Source organism: Python bivittatus, unplaced genomic scaffold (assembly GCF_059951505.1).
Source record: "Python bivittatus isolate LINGU-HERP-01145 unplaced genomic scaffold, Pbiv_v1 ctg000330_np1212, whole genome shotgun sequence".
Classification (NCBI taxonomy): Eukaryota; Metazoa; Chordata; class Lepidosauria; order Squamata; family Pythonidae; genus Python; species Python bivittatus.
Window position 1 is genome coordinate 10,716,884 of NW_028277058.1, and position 14,450 is coordinate 10,731,333.

At 38.1% G+C, this 14,450-nt stretch overlaps 1 protein-coding gene across 9 annotated transcripts in view; it reads right to left on the reverse strand.

Annotated features, from left to right (window-relative positions):
- ST7 (suppression of tumorigenicity 7) overlaps positions 1 to 14,450 on the reverse strand; it is a 109,355-nt gene that overhangs the window by 38,667 nt on the left and 56,238 nt on the right. For all 9 annotated transcript variants that reach the window (XM_088141696.1, XM_088141695.1, XM_088141694.1 and 6 more), the window contains exons 2-6: positions 12,765 to 12,847; positions 4,713 to 4,872; positions 3,174 to 3,228; positions 1,701 to 1,816; positions 963 to 1,038 (exon numbers count right to left, since the gene is read on the reverse strand). In XM_088141696.1, the coding sequence (XP_087997822.1) occupies positions 963 to 1,038; positions 1,701 to 1,816; positions 3,174 to 3,228; positions 4,713 to 4,872; positions 12,765 to 12,847 (490 nt within the window). The remainder of the gene's footprint in view (positions 1 to 962; positions 1,039 to 1,700; positions 1,817 to 3,173; positions 3,229 to 4,712; positions 4,873 to 12,764; positions 12,848 to 14,450) is intronic.

Consider the following 14,450-nt stretch of genomic DNA (forward strand, 5'->3'; position numbering starts at 1 on the left):
TTCACTTCAACAGAGAACAACTTTGCATGTGCACAATTCTGCAGATTCAAAGGTACCCAATCCTGAAGTTATGGATCTGGGCAGCAAGCTACAACCTACAATTCTCCTTTCAGTTTCTGGTGGAGATACAGCTCTGCAAACACCACATTCCATATAAATCAAGATCAACAACACCATTTGTTTGTTTTGGTCCCGTATACAGATTTTACAGAGCATCTTTGTGGAGAAGCACTTACTATAGGGCATAAATATGGAAATTATCTTGCTATGTTGATCTGAATTACACTACAACATACAGACCAGAGCAGAAAGCTGGGGCACAAGACACTGTATGATCAAACAGTGTGCACAATCTGTTATAACTTATGTGGCCAATCCTATTAGTTTTAACAGTTTTGGGTTAGATGTGTGAAGCCTTCTGTATTCCAACCCATGACTGAACAAATAATATCCAAGGGACAACTAAGATGCAAAGCCCCAATAAGCAAACAAGGGCCACTATAAATGGATATGGGTAAAAGGATGAATGGGGCATGCAAGTGCAATAAGATTTATAGATCATGTCTAAAATAAGTAATTGGCAATATATCACAGAGATACCATCACTTTATAGCTCATAAAATGCATTTTTTAAAAATGAAAAATGTCTTTTTTTAAATCAATACATGTCTATCACGATTAGCATGAAATAAATGTTTATCTTGCATCACCTCTAACTAATCCTTTTCTTTTCTTAATTTGGAAAAAAATGATAACTTCATCATGCAAATACAACTTTAGCATCAATAAATGCAAAGGTACAGATTCCACTCACACCTTGCTCCAATGCTGATTGTATAGACAAAGAGTACTATCTCACTTTGTATAAGACTTTCCCAATGATAAGAAGTTTTCACAAGACTCCCCCAGTAATAAGAAAGCAGACCAAGAAAATATTTTCAAAGGACTTTATGTCGACTTACTCATTTAACTCTAAGGCTTCATGGGCTGCAGAAATTCTGGCCTGAGGGTTCCTTTCTCTCCATGCCTTTTGCATTACTATGAAATAAAACATTTTTTTTTTTAAAATGCAGTAATTTGGCAGTAATGCTAGGGTAATCTAGGCTAACATATTAGCAGGGCATTTTAGCACACAAATAATTCATTAAATCCAAAAATCCAATCAGATACACTGATGGTAGAAGAGCTACTCTTTCAGTATGTTCCAAGAAGAATGAATATACAACCCTTAGTTTATGTCAACAATGAATTATGGACAAATGTGTTAAGAATGGTTTACTCCAATAGCAGCTATGAAAACTATCAATATAATCAAGTAGGTCCTGAACAAAAGATAAACTGCTGGTATTTCAGTGCCCTAGCAACTACTTAAGGCATTTTTGGCTATTCGGAAAAAACTGCTCTCCTTAAAAAATAACAGGAAGTAGCCAGAACCAGATGTCAATAACGCAACACAATATGAATGCTATTCGACAGCAAAGGTTCAGGAAGAAAAAGTGCTTGGAAATATAGATAGCCTCATAATTCAAATTCCAAATCACCATATCAGGAAATTATAATTTAGATACATTATCTAAATAATCAAATGAAACACAAGCATCGGTAACAGTCAGGACATCTGTGATATTTTTTATCCCCAATTTCTTAAAACCGGCTTTGCAATTTACTACAAATTCAAATAAATTTAGTAAAATTCTTACTGGCATCTGCAGGCCTTAAATGGTCAGTATCACATGTGAAAAATGTTTGATGATCTTGCGCTGAAAGATTCATATCATAGTATGTCAATGGTTCTCTTCCAGTCACCCAGGTGTATCTGCAAATAGACTTGTGTTATGTACCTTCAGAACAGATAGGCAGGATGAGAAATAGTAGAAGTAAACCTCATACAATCATAATGCGGTGATTTTTTTTTATGCTTCTCTTTCCTTTGGGGAGAAAATGTACCTCTACACACTTCATCCTTCTTAATATAGCAACCTCTATCTACAAATTCAACGATGGCACTAAAAAGTGAATTTTGGAAAGAATTTTAATCGCTTTAAGTTGAAGAAAAATTGAGAAGTCATTGAATTATTGTCCTATGGTGATATAGTTGATATATACTGGAACATTTTTAATAAACTGAAACTGAAATAAATTAAGGAATTTTGAAGGCAGGCTTAACTGGTCTAAAAAAGTCCTGGATGTACTGTATCTCAGCTCCAGAACATCTGTTTTGATTGTCTTAAGGGAGCTACTCTATACATCACTGTATTATTTTCAGGAAAAACAGCTTCTGATTTGGGAGGGGAGGGGAGCCAATGTTTGAAGTACTCAAATTCAAATTCCTATTCAGTCATGAAGCTCATTGGGTGTCTTTCAGCTTACCCTCTCAGCCTGATCTAGCTTACAGAGTTGTTATTGTAAGAATTAAAATGACAGATAAGCCTATCTACATTGCCCTGGGAGTGCTTAAAGAAAAAGCAGGATATAAATGTAAATTTTTTTAAAAAAATAATCAAATACTGTTGTTAATGAGATCCTTGATCTAGACCAGTGTTTCTCAATCTTGGAAACTGGAAGATGTGTGGACTTCAACTCCCAGAATTCTGGGAGTTGAAATCCACACATCTTCAAGTTGCCAAGGTTGTGAAACATTGATCTAGACTGATGAAGATACTAAAAGAAATTTACACATTAACACTGCTTGGATGAAACAGTAGTTCTGTTCAGGCATTCATCATCCTTGAGATTAAAACAATCTGGAGGAGAGCAAGACCAACCTTACCTGATCTCTCTCCCATTATAGATTCATGTACTTCAGGACCATTATTCTTGGTATGTTAAAGAGGAAACTTCTGCAGACGAATCTGTCTTCTTGTCCAGTTTGCCTATATCTTTTAGAACCTAAGTCTAAACCATGCAGGGTACTTATATATGTCCTTATGTTGGAGGATGAACACTTGAAACACTTGAAGGGTAGCTTCAAGTGTTCATCCTCCAACATAAGGACAAAGAGGGAGTGTGTGGATCCAAAGACCATAATTATCCTTATCTGAACTATTCTCATAAGATAAACATCTGAAAGGGGCACCTGACTTTTTGAGGTTTACAGTGACAATGAACTAGAGCTTAAAAATACTTTCCAAACAGGCTAGCATATTTGAATAACAAATCTACATAGCACTCACCGGTTATATTCAGCTCCTCTAAACAGATTTAGGGGATTTCGCCAGACTTTGCATTCTGTCACAATAAACAAAAATGCTTCTAATTATAATTGAATGCTAATGTTTATTTGGAAACAAATTATATTCTAATTAGTTTTCCCAGGTGGTGCATCCCAAACATTGAAGTAGAAAACCAAGGGGATAAAATGTATTTACTATGAATTGGTCACACCTAGGGGCTTACACTTAACACATTATGTTTCATATGTATTGTAACCATCTCTGTGTTGATGAATTATTGGTGCGTACAGAAACAAATAAAGATGAAGGCTTTCCAGTACTGCAAAACCACTAATAGATCAAACTCGTTCATTCAGTGAGTTATAAACCCTTCCAATAAACATTTTTTTAAAAAAAGAAAAGCAAACAGAAACATGGACCAATATAGTTTCAGAATGATTCTCATATATTTTAGATGAGAATAAAAAGGTGATTTGTAAACAAAACAAACATTGCATAGATAATGTCCTGGAGCAAACTGACTGAACTGAAAGGAACCATCCTTTGAAAGCTCTTTTCAGTTACAACTTTTATGTTGTAAATGATTTCATTCTACATTAGACACTCATCAACTGTGATTTACTGCCACAATTCAACCTGAGGGCATTAACAGAGGCAAGTGGATTCACATGTGAGGTTACAAATCAGAATTGCTCAGATATTTATTTTAGTCCCGTTGGGCCCATTTATTTCTGTAGTAAAATTACACTAACTAGTTAACATTATAGATCAGTAAAATAATACAAGTCTACTTTTTTGAATCTTCCTCTGTTATTACATAATCAAATCAAATCCATCAGCTTCTGACCTTGGAGAAGATAGAATAAAACAAGTATTTAAAAGACCCATTAATAATGATCACATTCACAAGAAAAGGAGAAATGAAGTGTTGGAGTGCAGAGAAGACCACAGGATCTGAGATCTTTTTCAAAATGGTTCCTTGGTTCTATTTGTAGCTTGCTTTATTCTGACACAGCAAGCAGTAAAGCTATGCAAGAATTTGAGTAGAAAACTTAAAGTTAAAGCATTATTTTTTCTTTAGGTTAAGAGGAAAGGATCTCAGAAGATATAAAACAAAGAAAATATCCCTTGGAATTGAGCTTGACTTTTGGTAAGTAGAGAGAAGTATAGTTTTCTTGGGAATACTATGGCAGTGGTTTGCCATTTCCAAGATTAAAAAATAATAATAATAAAACAACTTTTTAAAACTTCCCAGCCCCAACTACATCCCTGGGATTTTCTTGTGATCTCTCACCAAGGTTGATTAGGTTTTGCCACTTGAACTGGGCAAATCAGTTACAAGAAATAACAACGCTTTCCCAAATACATCAACCATCACAAATGGTAAAGAATAAGCAGTGATTTGCCCAGTCTGCAGAAAGGACTTGTAAGTTAACTTGTAAGCCAAAAATATTAATTATTTTGGCTTACATTTAATTATTAATAATGGTTAAATTACATTATTAAACTATTATAATTATTAAACTATAATTATTTCACCTGAAACACTCTGTCGGTTTGAATCTGAGTCCCCATTGCTTGTATTTGAATTGCTCGGTGAGTTGTTGTCCACCCCACCCAGCAGAGGGCGCAAGTGACTCACAGAGACTTGTTCAATGAAGGACGTTCCGTATTTCCGAAAATACCACCATTCAAATATCTAAACCAGATGGAAAAACACTTATTAGGCTTTTTTTAACTGACAATTTCTACTTCCATTTGCATTTACAAAATGTAAACATAATACTGAAATATATTTTGGATGAAATATTATTTATGATTTATACAGTGCCATATGGTATCTTGGAGTTCTTATATAATAAAACAGACAAGAGGAAAAAATGGGCAGAAAGACTGACAGGGAATGTGGACACACAAAATTATGGGTACTTTAAACATTTGAACGGGAAGCACTGAAGGGATTAGTTAACCAATCAGACGAGAAATGTATCTTTTGGGTAAAATATGAGTTCAACACACAGGGAGGGGACTAAAAAGGAAAACTAATGAGCTATGGGACAATAGGTTGTTCCGAGTAGGAAGTTAGCTTATTCCATCTCTGTATTTCTATGTCAGAGAATTCAACCATCCTAATTCTATTTCAGCTCAAAACTCCACTTATACCAAGGGAAAGCTTCACATAGGTAAATCTACACCCAGCAGTGTTCCCACAAGTGAGAAGCCACAAGAACCACCTAAATGAGATGTTCCCACAGATAGGGAAGAAGAGGATTAAGCCAACTTTTAATGCATGGGTTATGTTCCAGCTGTCAGGAAATCAAGGGACAGGCTAGGTCTCTATCCCACACCTCCCTACTGGAATGTAAGACCACTGGCCTTTTCCTCTTCTGGGCTGGTGCTCATTGGCAAAACAAATAGAAGTAGGGGAATTATCAACACATACACACAATTATTACTGCACTGTAATAGCCCTTCCAGCAACTGGTGATGGTAGAGTGGAGATAAGAGGTGGAGATACAATAATAAATAGAAGCTGACTGTTAAGCAAATTCACAAAAGCTTCAATATATAATTTCCAAGAACTTGTACTCAATATGGCAGGGATGAAAAGCCACTTTTCAATTAGTGTTAATAATTTCATAAAAGCTACCATTGTTTAAAAGACAGGCACACTGATATTTTAAAGAGACAATGAGTCATTTATTTTTTATTACACATTTGCAATAGGAAATATACCCAGAGCAGAGAAGTAATGGAATCAACCACCTGCACCTGATTTATTGCTCTCTATGTAAACTAGCTTCCTTCAATTTGATGGCTACCCTCTAGAGAGGTTGAGACCACAACTCCCAGTTATTCAGCATCTGGCAGACGCAGGGTATTAATGAAGCATTATTAAATAGATCAGAATTTGTTTTAAGAATGTTACAGCGATAATAACATAGTTGCCACAATGATGGACCCAGAAGGAAAAAGTCAATAAAAATGTAACAAAATAATAAGACTGACCCCACCAGTTGTTTCCCCATGCCCTTTCACTGCAGCAATATCCTTTAAAATGAAATTAATTGCATTTTATATATACCTGGCAAGATACAAGATACTTTAAAGTATTCATTCCCTTACTTCTTTGCTGTTGGTTCTAAGGTTAAAACTTGTATCTAAAGACAAAATACTAATTCTGAAGGTTAATGTTTCATTGTTGGAATTACTGCTTTTTTTCTCTCTCTTACAAGACTCAGATCATTGGTCTGAAAACTTTTGTTTTTTTGCCTCTGATCGTATACCCTGAGATAAAATTAGTTCATGGAATACCCAAGATACATTCATTAGGAAAGTAATGATTCCTTTATTGCTTGAAAACAACAGTCTCTGAACCTCTTTGGTAGACATGGTTATTCTTCCGAGATCTGTTTGGTGAACGAGCACTAAGTATCTTGAGGGACTAAAGAGAGCTTGCAAGACATAGACAAAACAGCCGTGTTTGTATATCCTCTGGGTATATGTTGGAATCATCTATGTCTTTTCTTTCTGTTACATTAACAGTGAGTTTGGAATACTTTGCTGGTTTTAGTTTGGATTCTTCTGACCAATTATTAAATAAGTTATTTATTTAAGGGAAAGAAAAATTAGAAAGGGGCTTATCAAGAAACCAAATTTAGAAAAGCCAATCCATAGGTTTAATTCAGAAAGTAACACATCTTAAGAGTTATTTCAGTATTCTGGGTTAACCCACACACTTCCTTTTACTAAGCCTGTTTAAACGGATAAAAACAATGGAGAGATAAGTTACACTAATATCAAAAACAGTGAAACAAAAATGAGGAGTGAACACTCTGTTCCTGGGCTTGTCATAATCTCAAAAAGCTCCTGTTTCAAAATGTATTGAGTTAATATTACTGCTTTTGGAGAAAATATCCTATTCAATTCACTTACGGGAACCATGGACACGTTCGTCAGTCTTTTTTGTTAGCCCTGACCTAGACCGGGATAATAAAGTTCAGGAAAAATTGGTTCATAAGACTCAGAACCAGGTCAAATTAGGTATTTGACTAAGCTTCTGCATCACACAGAAATTAGTTTTATTTGACAGCAACAGGGCAGAACTAACCAAGTTAGGACAGAGATAAGGAAGATGAAGCTACTGAAGTCAAAGTACATCCAAAATCCATAAGGTGGTTTACTTCATGTGTAATTGCCCCCCCGTACCCCTACCCATTTTTTAAATGATTTTTTTTTTTACCAAAAAAAAAAAAAAAAAGCATCCGGAAACTAAGATTGCATAGTACAGGTAGTCCTTGAGTTACAATGGCAATTGGGACCAGAATTGTGATTGTTAAGCAATGTGGTCATAATGCACAATGTCACATGACTGCATTGCTCAGCAACAGTAATCCCTGCAGTCCCTGTTGCTGTCATTAAGTGAGCACTTTCTCGCAACTTCCTGCCAACTTCCAACAACCAAAGTCAGTGGGGAAGCTGGCAGGAAGTTGCAAGTCCCAGATGGTTTGGAAGCAGGCCGGCAGGCAGGTAAGTGGCTGCTGCTGGGTGGAAGAGGGAACAAGGGGGTGCGTGGGTGGGCAGGGAGGCGTGGCACAAGTGCAGTGGGGCTTGGAGTGGCTGCTGCTGGGCAGGGGAGGGTGCACGAGTGGCTGGAGAGGCATGGCACAAGCACAGTGAGGCTCAGGGAGGGTGCGCAGGTGGGGGAGACTTGCCTAAGTAACTTTCCCATTGACTTTGCTTGTGGGAAACTGGCAGGGAAGATCACAAATCATGATCACATGACCATGGCATGCTGCAACCATTATAAGTGCAAGCCAGCTGCCAAGCACCCAGACCACCATCACGTGACCATGGGGGTGCTGGGACAGCTGGAACTTTGAGGACCGATCATAACCACTCGTTCAGTGCCGTTTTAACTTAGAATAGTTGCTGAATGAATGGTTGTTAACCGAGGACTACCTGTAATGTGAGCTGGGAACTTTGCTCAAAGGTCAGGTGGATTATTCAAAGAAAGGTTGGCCTAAAATGGAAATGTTTCAGCTCCTGTTTTGTAGTTCCCTCTATGTAAGTTCTCTTTTCCAGGCCAGAAATTCAAGACCCAATGACATTGCAGTCGGAATGTTTCAACACTAAGCAAAATGAGCTTTTCCTTCATTATATAATTTTTTATGAGCATGCAGAAAATTTAGTGAGTTAGATTTTTTTTAAAAAGGATGCTGTACATTGGAATTATTTTACTTTTTTTTTTTTTGGCTGTATTTTGTCTAAGCCTGTGGCAGTGAATGCAGTGCTGTCTAACTTTACCTAGTGTTTCCATAAAACTAGGATTAATTTCCTAGTAGGACTACTAATACTACTAAAAAAAATCCTCCCACACTTGTTTGGTAGAGGACAGGGCATCTCTTATAGCCTAAGACAATTCCTGTACTTTTACAACTCCAACCTTTTACTTCTTTTAACTGTGATAAAAAGCTGTCCAGTTTTGCCTACAGATAGTTCTGCTTCAGATAGGGAGAAAAGCTGGCTCTCAATACAAGGTATCTCTTTTAACAATACAAAAGCTTAGCACTTTTTTAGTACCATGGCTACAGCACTAAACGTAAGATTGGAGTACTGAATATACACAACCTGTTACAGCTAATTGCATGGATACAGTACTGTACAGTATAAAACTTACAAGCATTTATTGCATGGACACAGTGCATAAATTTCAGATATTTAAGAAAAGAGATCAAAGGATGCTGCAAACAAGCATATGCATTAATGAGTTTAATAAGGACTAAATAGTTCAACTGCACTGTCAGAGGTATGGTTAAAGAACAGCTTGCTTTAACTTCATTGTGATGCACTCTTAACGCCTCACTTTAGTTGTCAGTTGCATGGTTGGTAAGCATATGCAGTGACATCTTATACCCACTTACCCTGGAGAAAATTTCAGTTCACTTAGACTTACTGTGAAGCAGGCATGCATAGGATTGTACTGAAAATGGTAGAAAATCTCCATTGTGCTTTTAAGGCACATACAGTGCATTCGGAAAGTATTCAGACCCCCTTCATTTTTTCAATTTTGTTATGTTGCAGCCTGATACTACAATCATTCAAATTCATTTTTTTCCTCATTAATCTACACTCAGTACCCCATCAGGACAAAGTGAAAATGGAATTTTAGAAATGTCTGTAAATTTATTAAAAAGGAAAAACTGAAATATCACATTGGCATAAGTATCCAGACCCTTTGCAACAACACTTGAAATTTAGCTCAGGTGCCTCCCGTTTCTCTTGATCATTGCTGAGCTGTTTCTACACCTGATTGGAGTCCAGCTGTGGTAAATTAAATTGATTGGACATGATTTGGAAAGGCACACAGCTCTCTATAGAAGGCCTCACAGCTGACAATGTACACTGTATCAGAGCAAAAGCCATGAGGTCAAAGGAACTGCCTGCAGAGCTCAGAGACAGGATTATTGCAAGGCACAGATCTGGGGAAGGCTACCAAAAAATTTCTGCTGCACTGAAGGTTCCCAAGAGCACGGTGGCCTCCATAATTCTCAAATGGAAGAAGTTTGGCAAACCAGGACTCTTCCAAGAGCTGGTTGCCTGGCCAAACTGAGCAATCGGGGGAGAAGAGCCTTAGTAAGAGACATGACCAAGAACCTGATGGTCACTCTGACTGAGCTCCAGAGATCCTGTGTGGAGATGGGACAAAGTTCCAGAAGGACAACCATCACTGCAGCCCTCCACCAATCTGGGCTTTCTGGCAGAGTGGCTAGACAGAAGCCTCTCCTCAGTGCAAAACACATGAAAGCCTGCTTGGAGTTTGCAAAAAGCACCTGAAGGACTCTCAGACTGTGAGGAACAAGATTCTCTGGTCTGATGAAACCAAGATTGAACTGTTTGGCCTCAATTCTAAATGTTATGTCTGGAGGAAACCAGGCACCGCTCATCACCTCCCCGATACCATCCCAACAGTGAAGCATGGTGGTGGCAGCATCATGCTGTGGGGGTGTTTTTCAGCAGCAGGGACTGGAAAGCTGGTCAGGGTTGAGGGAAAGCTGAATGGAGCAAAGGACAGAGATATCCTCAATGAAAACCTGTTCCACAGCACTCAGGACCTCAGACTGGGCCGAAGGTTCACCTTCCAACATGACAACAATCCTAAGCACACAGCCAAGACAACACAGGAATGACTTAGGGACAACTCTGCGAATGTCTTAGAGTGGCCCAGCCAGAGCCCTGACTTGAACCCTATTGAACATCTCTGGAGAGACCGGACAATGGCTGTCCACTGATGGTCCCCATCTAACCTGATTGAGCTTGAGAGGATTTGCAAAGAAGAATGGCAGAAAATCCACCAATCCAGGCGTGCAAAGCTTGTCACGTCATACCGAAAAAGACTCGAGGCTATAATTGCTGCCAAAGGTGCTTCAACAAAGTACTGAATAAAGGGTCTGAATACTTATGCCAATGTGATATTTCAATGTTCCCTTTTTAATATATTTACAGACATTTCTAAAATTCTGTTTTCACTTTGTCATTATGGGGTACTGAGTGTAGATTAATGAGAAAAAAAATGAATTTGAACGATTGTAGTATCAGGCTGCAACATAACAAAATTGAAAAAAGTGAAGGGGTTCTGAATACTTTCCAAATGCATTGTATATGTTTATAAGAGAAGAAATCATATAAAAAGATTAACAGCACTATAGGGTGAAAGCTGTTGTATTTGATGAAAGCTGAGTTCACTTTTCAAAAAAAATAAAATAACAGACCTATTCAGATCAAGTGAAATGTTGATTTGATTTAGAAAATCAATCCAATTAAAATCAGTCTGTGATTTGATTTGATTCAGGCATATGAACTGAATTACTTAATAGGGTAATTTGATTGAGATTTCCAAACAGATTCATAAAGTCATTTCTATGCATGTGCAAAAGGATCAGAATTGATTTGGAGTATCCAATTTTCTAATTAAATTTTCCTATTTGATTTGGAAAGTAAATCAAATTGCATTTTATCCAAACCTTCAAACTGAATTTTTGCACAGCCCTAAAAAAATATTAAGGTTTTATATAGTTTGATAAAGGAATATTTTAATAAACAGCAGAACAGGTCACAAAGTCCACTTCCTTTCTGATAGCAAAGAAAATTAAAGACTAAAATAAACTGGCAATTATCAATATTTCTTAATAGTTATTATGCATTATTATTAAATGAGAACAGCATAAAGTGAACTTTTTGATGGAAAAAGAAATGGACCTATTCTTAGACTGAGTAAGGCAAGGGCTTGAGACAGCTGACTTTGAATACCATGAAAAGACAGTAAGCTGTTTGTTATTTCATTGTTATTATATTATTGAAGAGAGGCAGAAAGGGATGTTAAGTTTCATATACCAAAATAAGAGAGCCATTCTTGGTATTAAGCAAATTAAACGGAAGCTGTAGGCCATTTATATTATTCTCCAAACAACAAATTATCTCAGGAAATAAATGATGTTAATTTAAAATTTAGCACAATTTCAAGCACTTAGATCATTCTATGAAAATAATAGCAAATGGCACATGAGATAATATAACTGTAGGTTTTGTGAAATTTTGCACAGAAAAAATTCTTCTCTAGAAGTAAGTCCCCTAGAACTAAAAGGGCCTTACTTTTAAGACAGTGTATTTAGGATTACACTATTGATAAACTATTATCTGTATTTATGCATATTAACAGAATTTTAAATTCTGATTTGGGGTTTTGCTATACAAAAGGCCCTAGACATAATGAATTTAATTATAAATCAGAACATCAGTGAGGTATGTGTAAATGTGTATTAAATCTTAACAACTATTGATGCCATAAATGTATTATACACATTTATGGAAGCTGTTATTTAGCAATGCCTAATCCCACCTGAATAAGGGGACTTCTGTTCAAGTGGTACCTTCTTGAGGCTTGACAGAATCTCTTGGCTGCCAGCTAGCTTACAGTTGTTACTCAAGTGTGGCACTTCTGTGCCCATGGGCTATCTTATATTCTTCTGAGAAGATACACAAGAGCTGTTCATTCAACTCATTGCTAAAATGGATGATTTTCACATGTTTCTTTGTTCTCTCTGTTTTGAACAACTAATCACTGGACTTACCTGTCTGAATTTACACTTAGTTGTTCCTTTTGGAGTGACACAGTTGGAGTGTAGATTGTATATTAGGTATCATGTATACATCTAATAAAGTGGCCAATGATCCATGAAAATTTATGCAATAACAAATGTATTTCTCTTTAAGGTGCCATTAGATTCTTTGTTTTTATATGTATGTGTACAGTTTCATGGCCAGGAAGTTGATATAATACAGAGTGTACTTTGAACTGGTTTCATTCTATCCTAATTGACAAGTGTATGATTTCTGCAGTATGTATTCTAGGAAACTTGCTCCACAGAACAAGTCAATGCTCAGACTTAACTTGTGACTAACACAAATTCTACAACATACATAGATATGGTAACTTGAAGGAAAAAAGAGCAAAAAAATGTGTAGCTGTAGAATCCAATGCATTATAGAACTAAGGCTGTAAAATATTTAAAAAATACATCTAGTACTTACCAAAATAAGCCCTGAGATTAACGAGGAAGTGCCTGTTAAGGCAACGTAGAATTTGGGTGTTAATGTGTTCAAAAACATACTCACTGAAAGAGAAAGACAAAAAATGGTCACTAATGATGCACATGTGCATATTTTCCCCTTTGCTACCATCTGAAAGCCATACTTAAATAAAAATATGAACACACACACATGTACAGTGATACCTCGGGTTACGAACGCCTCTGCTTGCGAATTTTTCGGGTTACGACCAGCTCTGGCCCCAAAATTTTACCTCGGTTTGCGAACTCCGCCTCGGGGTACGAGCCATTTTCCGCCCGTGCCACGTGGTCCGCGGCCATTTTCTGCCCGTGCCACGTGGTCCGCGGCCATTTTTCCGCCCGTGCCACGTGGTCCGCGGCTGTTTTTCCGGCCCTGCCGCGTGGTCCGCGGCCGTTTTCGCGCCGCGCCGGGCTGTTTTCGCGCCGCGCCGCGCTGCGCTGGGCCGTTTTCGCGCCGCGCCGGGCCGTTTTCGCGCCGCGCCGCGCTGCACCCGGCCATTTTCGCGCCGCACCACGCCGCACCCGGCCGCTTTCCGTGTGGTCCGTGGACGCCAGAACGGATTAACGGTAATTACATTGAACCTTATGGGAAATTGCCTCGGGTTGCGACCAAATTCGGGCGGAGGGCGGAACGGATTAACCGGATTTACATTGAACCCTATGGGGAAATTTGCCTCGGGGTGCGACCAAATTCAGAGGGCGGAACGGATTAACCGGATTTACACTGAACCCTATGGGGAAATTTCCTTCGGGTTACGACCAACTCGGGATACGCCCAGAGTCACGGAACGGATTAAGTTCGTATCCCGAGGTACCACTGTATATAAAAAAGAAAGTTATCCTTAATTCTTCTCCAAATGGCTTGTCTGACCACGAGAAGGAAAAGAAGCTCCCCCCCAACTATTTTGTTTCAACAACTTCCTGATCTCTTTCATTACCCACATCCCTCATTACAAGTAATTAATGTAATTACAAAGGAGAGGCAGTGTTGTGGGTTAAGGTATTGGCCTAGGACAGGGGAAATCCAGGTTCAAATTCATCCTTGGCCACAAAAACTTTCTAGCCAGCCACTCTCTCTCAGTCCATCCTATTTCTCAGAGTTATTGTTGGGATAAGATGATGGGAAGTCCCCATGTAATCCACCTTGAGCTCTTGGAACAATGGCAGTATATAAATAGAACAAACCAAACACTTGAATCAACATTAGATATATGTCAGCTATTGGAAAACTTTAAGATCACCTTCCAGTGGAAGGACATCAATTAATCCAGTAATACACCCATTTCTTTCCATCCGGTTAATCAGGAGGCAATTGGTGCTTAGATTTAGCATATTCCTCAGTTGCAGAGGGTCTGACTCTCACAGTATATAAATCTATCAGTTTAAAAAACCAGGATCTAAATGACTGAAAACAGTGGAGTTTGCCCCAGGACCAGACATAAGGATTGATGACCCAGGTGACTGACACACGTGGGTGGAAATAAAAGCTCCTCGCCAGGGATGTCACTTCGTATGCAACTGACATACTTTATAATTTAGCCACTGTTACATTGCTCACAGGTAACCAAGAACTAGACTCCCTATACAGCTTTGTTAAAGATTTCACAGTTGTTCTACAGCAGGTTTGAAGAAATGGCATGCCTTTGCC